Here is a 12,583-nt window from a genome sequence, read left to right as displayed (position 1 = left end):
ATTCTTGTAAGATATTAATACTACTTTTAATGGCGACCATAGTATTATACCTTATATTTTATCATGTGTAAAGATTTTTTTTCATTAGAAAATGTGGAAAGTAGCAACAGAGCACACAGCAATTTCAGGATTGCTGATCAATGGATGCTCTTGGTCTATATTCCCTAAGTCGGCTTGCTTTCTTCCTCCTCTATCTGAGCAAACTTCTGCCTCTCCTGAGATAGAGACTCTTCCAGAATTTCTGCTTGCATGTAGTCCCTTGAGGCCTATCAGCGAGCCGAGTGGCCCTGAAGATGGATGGCCTGGATGTGTGTTCTATGGACAGAGCAGAAAGAAGATCAAACACCAGAAATTCTGAAGTTTCTGCTGAATTCCTAAGGAGGTAGGAGAAAAGTGAGGGCCCCCACAGGCAGAGGACTTCTCAAGAGATGCAGAGGCTTGTCTTTATTATTTAATGGAAATAGTGCTATGCTGTCAGCACAACAGTTACATAAGTGATGAATCCAGTAGCTAATTGAACATTTTATATATAGAATATGCAGTCACTGACTGTGGGTAATGGACTAGGCTTGCTGTTCTGTGATTGGGGACGTTTATTTTAACTAATGTCAGCATCTCAGGAGAAAAGGATGTCAGTATTTTTTTGTTTGTTTGTTTTGATTTTGGGTAACACCCAGAGATGCACAGGGGTTACTCCTGGCTTATGAATTCAGGAATTACTCCTGGCCATGCTCAGGGAACCATAGAGATGCTGGAAATCGAACCCGGGTTGGCCACGTGCAAGGCAAATGCCCTACCCGCTGTGCTATCACTCCAGCCCCAAGGATGTCAGTATTTAAGGAGGACTCATCTACTTGCTGGGCTGGAGCACATGGCCGATCCGGGTTCGATTCCTCTGTCCCTCTCGGAGAGCCTGGCAAGCTACCGAGGGTATCTCACCCACATGGCAAAGCCTGGTAAGCTACCCGTGACGTATTCAATATGCCAAACACAGTAACAAGTTTTACAATGGAGATGTTACTGGGCCCGCTTGAGAAAATCGATTGAACAACAGGAGACAGTAACAGTGACATCCACTTGCTCACTCAAAATCTTATGGAGTACCTAGTATGTTCCAGGCACTTTGCTGGGTGATAGAAACACACACACACACAAAAACTCTACCAAGAATTCTAAAAAGCTTTTGGGGTTAGTTAGCCTTTTGTGGGAATTTAGTCTCTCAACGATGTGAATAACATTGCCTTGAAATTCATAAATTTTTGTCTCACGGAAGAATCTATACTCGGTTCCCTCCCCCACCCCCCATCCCGCCAAATATGGCTGAGCCGGATGATTCTGGTTTTAGAATGAGTCCGGTATTCTTTTAGTTTTGTTTTTTTCAACTCTTCCTAGCAATAGAGTTTGGAAGCATTCTCTTTCTAAAATCCAACATGTCATATTTCAAAGGGAAATTAAGACTTCTTATAAAAATGTCTTTTTTTTTATGACATCTTATTATCTCATTCCTACTTTGGACATACTTGCAGGCTATCGAATGTAGCCTGCCCACAGGGCAGAGTCTGGCAAACTCCCCGTGGCATACCAAATATGCCAAATACCAGTAACAATGATGGGTCTCATTCTCCTAAAGAGCCGTGAATATAATCTCAGGGCTAGGATGAAAGAGACGTTACTGGGGCCTGCTCGAGGCAATTGACGATTAACAGGATGATGAAATGAAAAAATGAAAATGAATAGTTCTTAAACTACCATCATCAGCTATTCCTTATTGATTCTAGAGTTTTGAATAACACAATAGCTAACCAGTTAGGTAGAAAATGAAATACCTGTTATGTATATTATCTGTGTCATTAAAGGATTGGGCTTTTATTCAAGGATATGTGGGGATTTCTAGTACCAACACTTCCTGATCCTCTTAGAATCCTAGTACAGACTGTTGACATGTGACTTTTGGCTAGACTGTTGGCCGGTGGCAGACCTGGTGTGACACTTCACAGCCTTGGTACTCTGTCTTCCGAGTGCACCCAAAAATGCAGAATGTCCTTTCCTCAGATGATCAGAGAAACTCTGAGTAAGGAGAATCCAAAGTTCAACTTTCCTCTACCTAAATTTCTGACAATTCACATTCCCAGATGGCTGTCCAGTTTGTTAAAACAACTCTGTCCAGAAGTGCTTTCCTTTGCTGTACTCTGGGGGAAAGTCTAATCTCCTGCTCTCCTTGGCTCTCCTTTCCACAAAGGAAGTAAACGTGACTCCCTGAGAGAAGCATTTGGCCTGGACTTATGCATGGAAGCTTCCTGATAGATGGGAGAGTGGTTAGAGGGAGCCACGTTGATCAAGATAATGAAGCAACGCTGCGAAGGTTAAGTTGAAGGCAAGGAAGGACAGCCAGTTTTCCTGCTTAGAACTTCTGCCACCTTGATCTAATTTCTAGGAGGCCACTTTGGTCTCTATGACCACAGCAGAGCTATCACTATTTAGATTTCCCTTAGAGCAGGAGCATAGTTCATTTTTAAAGCACAGAAACCCCTGTCTTAAGCATATAATAGCAATAATAACACACGTTAAGATCTGCTGGACTCTTACAATGGACTTGACAATACACAATGAATAACTAGTTAACTAGTCTTATTAGTAAATTAAAAAGTGAAAGAGATGAGTGACTATCCAGAAAGTACATCCATCAGCATTTTCTTTGCCTTCTCAATTCTATACTTGAGAATCTTTTTGGAAGAAAATTTCTGAGTTTTGTTTCTGGAACAATAATGATCTCACTAACGGCAATAACACTGCAATTAGCTCATCATTCTTCTTCACTTTAGATGTTGACATTAACTGGGAACTCTGTCTAATGTCAGATTTGAGACCGTTTTAGCTGTTACCAGGGTGTGTGTGTGTGTGTGTGTGTGTGTGTATGTATCTAAGACCGCCCCCACCAGCTTCCAAGAATGAATAAGAAGAATCACTCAGCTCGGCAAATGCTGGTGTGGATTTGCTGCTTGTTGAGGTAAAAGATGTCTTTGTGTAGCTGAGGTAATAAGTGCCCCCCCAAACTACAGGTTACACTGGGTGGAGCTGGAGAGATAGTATAGTGGGTAGGACATTTGCCTTGCATGCATGCATCAACCTAGGTTCCATCTCAGTATCCCATATGGTCTTCCGAGCACCGCTAGGAGTAATTCCCAAGCACTACCAGATGTGGCCCCAAAACAAACAAAAAATGTTCCCAATTTAATGTAGAAATTGATAGAGAAGGTGGATTAATTATCAGGTTAAAGTGAAAAGCACATTTAGCACTTAGCAAAACTAGTAGCCAGCATCAGTTTCCATAGTCATTAGAAAATGTTACACGTGTGTCTTTGTGTGCATAAAGTGTCCTTCACTATAAACAACAAAGCAACCACTGGAAAAGAGTCATGAAAGGTGATAATTTTGTAGTTTAAGATCATGAATAAACTAGACAAATATTTGTTTTTTATTTAACCTTGTTATTTAAACTTAATTGTGGTAGAGAAGTCTGTTCTAGAGAAGATGGCACATAACTGGCATAGCTCTGATCCCATCTAATCTTCAGTAAATTGTTGGGGAAAAAAATCTTTGGTGGAGATGAATGGAGTTATATCGTAAGTATAAGGTCAATTAATAAGGGAAATTATATAAGGTCAAAACTATAATAGATTGCTTAACAAAAATCTTCATAAAAAGAAACACAAGGGGTCCAAAGTGATAATACAGTGGGTAAGGCGATTTCCGTGCACGTGGCCGACCTGGGTTCCATCCCTGGCATCCCATATGGTCCACCGAGCAATACCTGGAGTGATTTCTGATTGCAGAGCCAGAAGTAATCCCTGAGCGTTCCTGGGTACGACTCAAAAAGCAAACAAGCAAGCAAGCAAGATTTCATGAAGCCTACAGAAAATACGTGCTATATATCATCATATAAAGATTTCAAATACCAGTACCAGAAATATAAAACAGGGGTTAAGTCATTTGCCTTGCAGCCAGTTTCCCCAGTTTGATTTCCCAGTACCACATGCAGTGCTCAAACACTGCCAGGGCTTACTCCTGAGCACAGAACCAGGACTATCCCTGATTGTGATGCTGATTGTGGCCCAAAAACCAAGACAGGAAAGCAAAAACAAAACAACACAACACAGCAAAGGGGAAAAAAAAAGAATTCAAATACAACATGCAATGTTAGAGATGAAGTTGCTAGACTGATTTGCAAGAGGCCATCTATATAAATAAATATCGGAAACTTCCTAATTAAATAGATCGCCTGAGTCTACATATTTGAATTTGCCTAAGTTTATGTTCCACTGTATTATTGGCCCAAATTTGTCATTATGAAAACTTAACTTAGAAAATTTAGGTCACTTACTCAAGGAGACACAGATAATGAATAATAGAACTTCAGTTTAAATTTAGGATTTCCTGACTCCAGAGCCTCTGACTTCTGAAATGTAGTTTGACTCTGAAATCAGTCCTGCAAATGGCTCTTTTTAAGATTATTTGTAAGTCGAATTTTTCTGAATTTACATGTAATGCGTTACACATGATATTTGCTCAACACACAGCTATGGGACTAATATATATATATATATATGTATGCATTCATACATAATGAAAATTCACAAACCTGGAGCATAATAGGAACAGAATCAACCAATTCAAAGAAATACAAAATAAATCCAGATGAATAGTAGAACGTGAGTCAATCAGTTTTCTCTTAACAAATATTCAGTATTTATCGTCAATAGAGCAGCTCCTTGAATAAAGTTGTGCTCAATGCCATTTATTATACAGTTGATGAGGAAGGAAAATCAGTTCCCTGCCAGGGCCACTGACTGTGTAGCATTTGCATATTCTTGCCTGTTTGTGAGTTTCTCTGGGAGCTCTGGTCTCCTCCCACATCCCAAAGATGTGCAGGAGCGCTTTAGAGGCATGACTCAGTCCCCCGCAGCAGGAGAGTGTGTTGGGAGTAGGTGTGGGTGGGAAGCGAGCTGTGATGGAAGGAAATCCTGTCCAGACTTGGTCCCCACCTTGCACCCAGAGCTGCTGGAATTAAACTCTAGCTGCTTGTGATCCTGAACTGGAATGAGCTAGTTGAAAAACGAATGAACAAATATCACTGCATCATTGTCATCCCGTTGTTTGTCGATTTACTCGAGTGGGCACCAGTAACGTCTCTATTCCTCCCAGCCCTGAGTTTTTTAGCAGCCTCTCCTTACTCGTGGTGGCCGAGTGGTTAAGGCGATGGACTGCTAATCCATTGTGCTCTGCACGCGTGGGTTCGAATCCCATCCTCGTCGGCGTCGCCTTTAGGGCTGGAGCCATAGGACAGCGGGTAGGGCGTTCGCCTTACACGCGGCCAACATGGCCGACCCGAGTTCGATTCCTCCGCCCCTCTCGGAGAGCCCGGCAAGCTACCGAGAGTATTGGATATGCCAGACACAGTAACAACAAAGTCTCCAATGGAGACGTTACTGGGCCCGCTCGAGCAAATCGACGATCAACGGGAGGACCTTTACCTTTACCTTTACCTCCTTACTCGTCTTTCCCAACAATTAGAGGCTCTTTCAGGGTAAGGGGAATGAGACTTTTTATCATTACTGTTTTTGGCATATTGAATACGCCACGGGGAGCTTGCCTGGCTCTGCCCTTGTGGGCAGGATACTCTCAGTAGCTTGCTGGGCTCTATGATTTGTTGTCTACTGTCTGAACCCCATCAAACATGGTGTGGTAATTATGGACAATGGGTAGGAAGTATCTTATGATGTGTCACATGGCCGCGAAGCATGGCCAGAAAGTGGCCTGGAGCATGGCAGCGGTTGGGTAGTGGAAGTTGGCTGCGAGGATGGGTCCCTTGGGGCAGGAAGGGCTCTCACCTGCCCCCCTCTGGGGCACCCTGAGTGAAAACAGCCTGGTGCGGGGTCCATTCATGAACAAAGAAGTGTAAATTATTGTTTAATATCAAGAGTGTTTTGCAGTCTTTATTTAGGAAGTCTTTTGAGATCAGAAATATGCCCTCAGAACTTAATTCAAGGGTCTGATGGAATTAAGTTTGGTAGTTTAGGACTTGACTTATAAATGTAAGGTTGCGAGTTTGAGCTCTGGTGCTGCCACATGTGCAAGTATGATCCTGGCATCTCTCGATGCTCTGTGAACCTTGCTGAAGTCAGGAAGAGGTAAACACCAAAACATAGAGTATGACCTCCAGAGAATACCATGCTTAAAAAAAATTATGGACAATGGGTAGGAAGTGTCTTATGATATTATTATGATATGATTCTCATATTTATGAGAACCATGGCCAGGAAGTCTGATATCCCACTGGCACTACAACTAAATGTGCAAGTACTACACTTAGGTGTGTGTGGGACTCACCAGTCAGCACTAAAATATTATCAGTCACAATGAAGGGAAGGGAGGGAAACACAAAACATTAGCTCATGGTAAACTTGGGTTTTTGAACATTATTTTGTTCAAAGTCAGTTATTAAGAATGTATCAAGAATTCAAGTGAGAACTTTCTGTACCTGTGCTTTACCTGATAATTGCTTTCATTCAACATGGGCATCCTCAAGCTGCAAGATGAGGATGAAACGGACCCAGAGGTTCTGATCCATGTGAGGAGTAAGTTTGGATCAGTGCTATTTATAAAATCCCAGCCATCTCAGATATACACATGAGAACTATATTCCTCGATAGTGTAGGAATAAGTTCCCAAATGCCAGATTGATCCTTAAGATGTAAAAAGTTAGGAATATATATCCTACTTGGTGGCTTTTATAATGTGCTTTATTTTTGCAATTCAAGTCAGCTGTGAGTTCTTTCATAAAGAAGCCCTACCTGCCTTATTAATATAGCTTATACATTGAACTAGCACACAGCTCCAAATGAATACGATGACATTTTTGTTTTCAAGGTAGGGAATAACAACTTTTTGTTTGTTTTTTGGGTCACACCCGGCAGTGCACAGGGGTTACTCCTGCCTCATGCACTCAGGAACACTCTTGGCGGTGTTCAGGGGACCATATAGGATGCTGGGAATCGAATCTGGGTCAACTGCGTGCAAGGCAAATGCCCTACCTGCTGTGCTATTGCTCCAGCCCCCAGAAATAATAACATTTAAAGAGGATCTTTACCCCCATGCCAATAATTGATGAAAGCTTGCTTTCTAATTATCACTTAATTAATTAATTGGTTTTGGGGCCACATCAGGTGGGGCTTAGCCCTGGCTCTGCTGTCAGGGATTACTCCTAGAGGGCTGCATCTAGGTACAGGGCATCAAATCCTACCCTCTGTACTATCTCACTGGTCCCATGTTTTTACTTATCGTCAACAAAGATAAAGTTTTGGGGTCAGTTTCATCCCTATTTAATAAAATGCATAGCCCAGGGGTCAAGAGACATTTAGGACCGAGCACTCTCCCAGTTGTGCAGGTGAGTCTCATGTTTGCTCGAGCTGGGGCAGCCTTGTTACCTGTGGTGTTGAAGCCAAAGAGGAGTGGGCAAGACACAGCGAAGGCCAGTACCCAGACGGCTGTAATCATGAAGGCGACGCGCCTGCAGGAGCTCTGTCCTGTGCCGTGTTGGTAGTGAACGGGCATGACCACTGCCGTGTACCTGTGAGGAAGGGAAGGAGAGGTATGAGGAGCAAAGAGGAGGGAACCACTGATTTTTTAAATTTTATTTTAGGCATGATTTATAATACTGTCAATGATAGAGTTTATACACACAACATTCCAACACCAAACCCTCCACCAGAGGGTCAGTTTCCTTCTACCATTATCCCAGTGGACTCACCCGTTCTATTCTACCACCACATCCTCCCTGCGGTGGTTAAACTTCCTACTGAACACCAGTTCAAAGTTTCTATTACCTTTGGATATTTGTTATTTTCTTGTTATATATATTCTTTTTTTTATATTCCATATATGAGGGAGATCACTCTGTATCTGTCCCTGAGAGAACTACTTTTAGGCCAAATCTAGTGGTGCTCAGGAATCACTCCTGGTTCTGTGGTCAGGGATCAGTCCTAGAGATCCTCAGGGGACCATGTGCAGTGTCAGAAATGGAACCTGAGTTGGCTGTGTGCAAGGCAAGCACCTAACCACTGTGTTCTTTCTCTGGCCCCTAGAGAAGGGAACTGTTTCAAGACAAACTGAGAACTGATAAATGACTGGTGAAATAACTATACACACACATATACATATATACATATATTTATATATATGTGGCAAGAGAAAAACAATTTTTAAATAAAAAAGGAAAAATAGTTGGGTTAGAGAAAGTACAGCGGGTGAGGCACTTGCCTTGCCTATACCTGACCTGGTTATGTGCACATCACTGGCATCCATATGGTCCCTGGAGCACCATCAGGAGTAGTTTCTGAGTGCAAGCCAGAAGTGACCCCTGAGTGTGACCCAAAACCAAAACCAAACCATAAAACAGCCCCTCCTCCCAAACAAAAAGAGATAAAAACAGTAAGGTTGAAAAGAGTTAGATGAGGAATTCATTGAAGTAGAAAGGGAGAAAAAAAAAAACATTAAGCCAGAGCTGTAAAAAGAAGTGATGAATTATGGCACTATCCTTGCCTGTGGAAGGTCTTGGTTTGATTCCCGACAGACCTGGCTCTTTGAGCACCCTTTGGAGCTACCCTCAAGCTTTGAGACAGGAGCCCCCAGCACTGCTGGTGTGGTCTCACCCTTATTCCAAAAGAAAAATTAAAAAAAATGAAGTTCAACAGCCTTGAGCCACTCTCCAGGGATGATTAATGGTCTAGCATCCTTGTCATTGTCCTTACCCAAGCCCTGAAGACTGGTTAGACACATAAATGTCCTTTGTGCCTTTATTCCCTCCCACAGACTTTCATATAATGAAAGAATCATGCAGAAAGAGGCTATTTGCTCCTGATTGTGTCATTATATCCATTCTTACCCTCAAACTATGTGTTCAAGTCTCAGAGATTTTGAAAAGAGAGATAAGTAATATCTGATAAAGTTTGACTTCAAAATCCAGTTTTCTTGCTGTCCTTATCAATCCAGCCTGCTCAAAAATGCCATACCTGGGGCAACTTAGATAACAAACATTTATTGGTCACAGCTCAAGAAGCTGGCAAGTTCAAGATCTAGGAGCCTCAGATTCGAAGTCTGGCAAGGAGTGCCGACACCCAATCTAAGAATGGGGCTGTGTCTTCTTAGGACGGAAGAAAATGGAGGCTACCTGAGATGTTTGAAAAATAAGGGCACAAATATTATTCTTGGGGACTCCCCCACTCAATACCTAATCAGCACCCTAAGCTCCCACCTCTTAATGTTACCTCACTGTTGTTAGCTTTGCAACATAGGAATTGGGATTGGGGAAGCATTCAGTTGACTGCACGTGCTTTTGCCTGGTCATCACAGAGTTCCACACCCTGTTAGACATGGCTATCTTTTTTTTCATTTTTTATAATTTTATTTATTGAATCACCATGAGAGCAATTACAAAGCTTTCGGGTCTAAGTCTTAGTCATACAATGAAACACCCGTACCTTCACCAAAATCCCCAGTATTCCCCCATCCCACACCCTCCCCCTACCTGTGGGGCAGATGATCTCCACATTACTCTCTCTACTTTGATTACATCCAATATTTTGACACCAGACCCACCATTATTATTTGGGATTTTACCCCAACACTCAGATCTGCTGAAGAGGCAACAGTAGACAATTTGTTTTCTATTGCTGGTTATGAATAACATATGATGTCGTGTGGCTGCAGTAGTGGCTGCGCGATTTTGAAATTCCAAAATTTTAACAATTGAATCTGGAGGGATTTCTGCCAAAACCTGCTGGGTTCTGAGATTTGTTCCTGAGTCTCTAGGATCATGGTATTAAGCGGCTTGATCAGGAACCAGAGAGGCCGTTCATGGGCGGCAACCCAGGGTCTCTTTGGGATGGGGATAAAAGGGCTGGCTCTATCCCCATCCTGTAAGGTCCCACGTGTCTCATCACTGTGGGCCCAAACCTGACTGTTCAGTGGCCTCTGGAGGATGGTGGCCACTGGGCTGCCAGGGGGAACAGGACAGGGCACGAAACCTATTCCCACCTGGGATGGCCCAGTGCCGGTAACCTACTGCAGGGATCAGGCGTATTTCTGCCAAAAGCCATTGGGTTCTGAGATTTGTTTCTGAGTCTCTGGGATCATGGCCATTAAGCAGTTCGATCAGGAACCAGAGAGGCCATGCCTCCAATTATATAGCTGAGCCCGAGGTGGTTTGTGGGTGTGTCTCCGACATACCTAACTTTTGGCTGTTTACTTTCTTGGTAAACTTTGCCCCAAGTTTTTGGGGTCTAGCCAAAGGCACAACAGCAATTTGGGGGTATCTGGAAGTCTGAAGGTGCCATCAGGCTGCTGATGCACTCACCTCACAGGTAGAGATTGACCTGCTGGTGGCACCATAACCCCCTGACATGGCTACCTTTTCTATTGTGACTGACCATGCACATACCTGGATACTGATTGAACTTAACCAGACACTTAGTTCTCAGTCTTCTCAAATTCAATTAACCTAAACTAGACCTCTCTAGTGTCTTACATCCTTAAACCTGTCTCCAGAAGCTGACACCAATACTCATTCATTTAACCTTTGCCTCATTCGATGTTTATTAAGTTTTTGTGCCAGGCTCTGAAAATACAGTGATGTGCAAATGGCACATTGTTCCTGTCCTTATTGAGCTTGACGTTGAGTGGGATGGATGAACAAAAAGAAACGTGTCAAGACTAGAGAGATGGTTCAGAGGTTACGGCTCAGGCCTCCATGTGGCCAATCTCTGTTTGGTCCCCGGCATCAAATGGTCCTCTGAGCATCACTGGGTGCTGTTGTAGAAGCCTCTGAGCATCACTGAGGTGGCTCTGGGGAATTCCCTCTCTGTTGGGACCCAGGTAGATCTGCATCCTTAGGCTCTAGCATTGAACTGGCCAGCAGTTTGAGAATCATCAGACATGGTTCCTGGGTATCTGAGCACTGCTTGGGTTTTCTCCCCACAAACATTGACATAAAATATTTTTTTTGTTTTAAATAGTATCGATACTTGCCCTCCACATGCCAAACATACACGTGATCCATTATGCTATCTTTTTTGCCCTTGAAGAGTAAAATGAAAGAAATAAACTGTGTGGCATATCAATAGAGGCCCTAATTAAAGGTCATCCATCAAGGACAAGGCAAGAAAACAGGGGATGTGAGGAGTCTGTCACAAAGTCAGGTAGGAGAGAGCGTTTCATCAGGACAGCAAGCCCTGAGAATTTGCTCATGGTGACCTGTTTCTCCACTATTTTTCTTTTTTTTTGGCTTTTTGGGTCACACCCAGTGATGCTCAGGGCTGACTCCTGACTCTGCACTCAGGAATCACTCCTGGGGGACCATATGGGATGCTGGGAACCGAACCCAGGTCGACCACGTGCAAGGCAAATGCCCGACCCACTGTACTCTCTCTCCAGCCCCCTCTCCAATATTTCTTTCCTATCACGTCCTCTCTGTGATGGCCACAGTATACTGAATGGCCTCCTGTTGCCATATTCCCCAAACAGATTTTCTCAACTCCGCCTTCCCAACTTCACTAGTGGAAAAACTCTCTGGGAAAGGCAAAATTAAAAGATGTCCTCCTGACCCCCCCAATTTCTGCCTAGTATAACCCGCCCCCCTCCCCACTGAATGCAAGCATTGAATATACACTGCACCTGTGAAAATGATACATACATAATGTGATACACTTCTGTGACTACAATATGCTTCTAATTAGTTCATTAATCAATTGACTGTGAGTTAATCAAGAGGAAAAATATCTTATGTGGGTTTAATAGAGATCCTTAATTTTATTAATTTTTTTTGGTGGGGCTATGCCTGGTGGTGCTGAGAGCTTACATACAGCTCTGTGCTTGCTCAGGAATTACTTTGAGCTGTTCTTGGATGACCCTGTAGGGTGCCTGGAATTGAACCCAGGGTTGTTGGCATGGAAGACCAGTGTCTTAACTCTTGTACTGTCTCTCAGGCTCGAGGTACATTCTTAAAAGGAACATATCCTTTTAACATATAGGCATATCCTTCCTGAATTCAGAGGACTTTAAAGCATGAGAATTTTTTTTTTCTCATTTGAAGGAGAAATCTTCTGGTTTTTTTTTTTTTTTGGTTAAAAACATTGTCAGAACGAAAGACCTTTAAGAGCTGAGAAAAGCTCATGTGAAATGGGGACCTCTTATATCCACTGAAGTAAACTGGATTCTACTGAAAATTTGAATGAATCTGAAAGATAATTCCTAGAATATCACCAGTCTATATCTTTATTTCAGCCTATGAGTCAGGGCAGAGACAGAGACAATTCCTTGACCTGCAACAGAAATCAAGCATGGGACCCTCATCCAAACTTGCCTTCAACTTGTCTTGCCAACCAGACCTCTCACTGGTCCCTGTTACTTATTTATGTAACTCCAGTCAAACTGGACTAATACAGGTGGGGGTCGGGGGAAGGGGCATCCTTTCATAGTCACAAGAATATCTTTAAGCTACCATCCTTCCCCCTTCCCCAGAAAGCTTTGC

General features: G+C 42.9%; 1 protein-coding gene and 1 non-coding gene across 3 annotated transcripts in view; one reads left to right on the top strand and one right to left on the bottom strand.

The window, feature by feature from the left end:
* The window catches only part of DRD3 (dopamine receptor D3), a 62,600-nt gene that overhangs the window by 13,662 nt on the left and 36,355 nt on the right, over positions 1-12,583 (bottom strand). For both annotated transcript variants that reach the window (XM_056109411.1, XM_056109412.1), the window contains one exon: positions 7,485-7,627. In XM_056109411.1, coding sequence (XP_055965386.1) covers positions 7,485-7,627 — 143 coding nt within the window. The remainder of the gene's footprint in view (positions 1-7,484; positions 7,628-12,583) is intronic.
* Positions 5,231-5,313, top strand: TRNAS-GCU (transfer RNA serine (anticodon GCU)). The gene has a single exon. It is a non-coding gene; the product is annotated as a tRNA-Ser (tRNA).

Source organism: Sorex fumeus, unplaced genomic scaffold (genome assembly GCF_029834395.1).
Source record: "Sorex fumeus unplaced genomic scaffold, SorFum_2.1 ptg000265l, whole genome shotgun sequence".
Taxonomy (NCBI): Eukaryota; Metazoa; Chordata; class Mammalia; order Eulipotyphla; family Soricidae; genus Sorex; species Sorex fumeus.
Note: the sequence above shows the minus strand (reverse complement) of the source record. Positions and strands in the feature narration are given on the sequence as shown.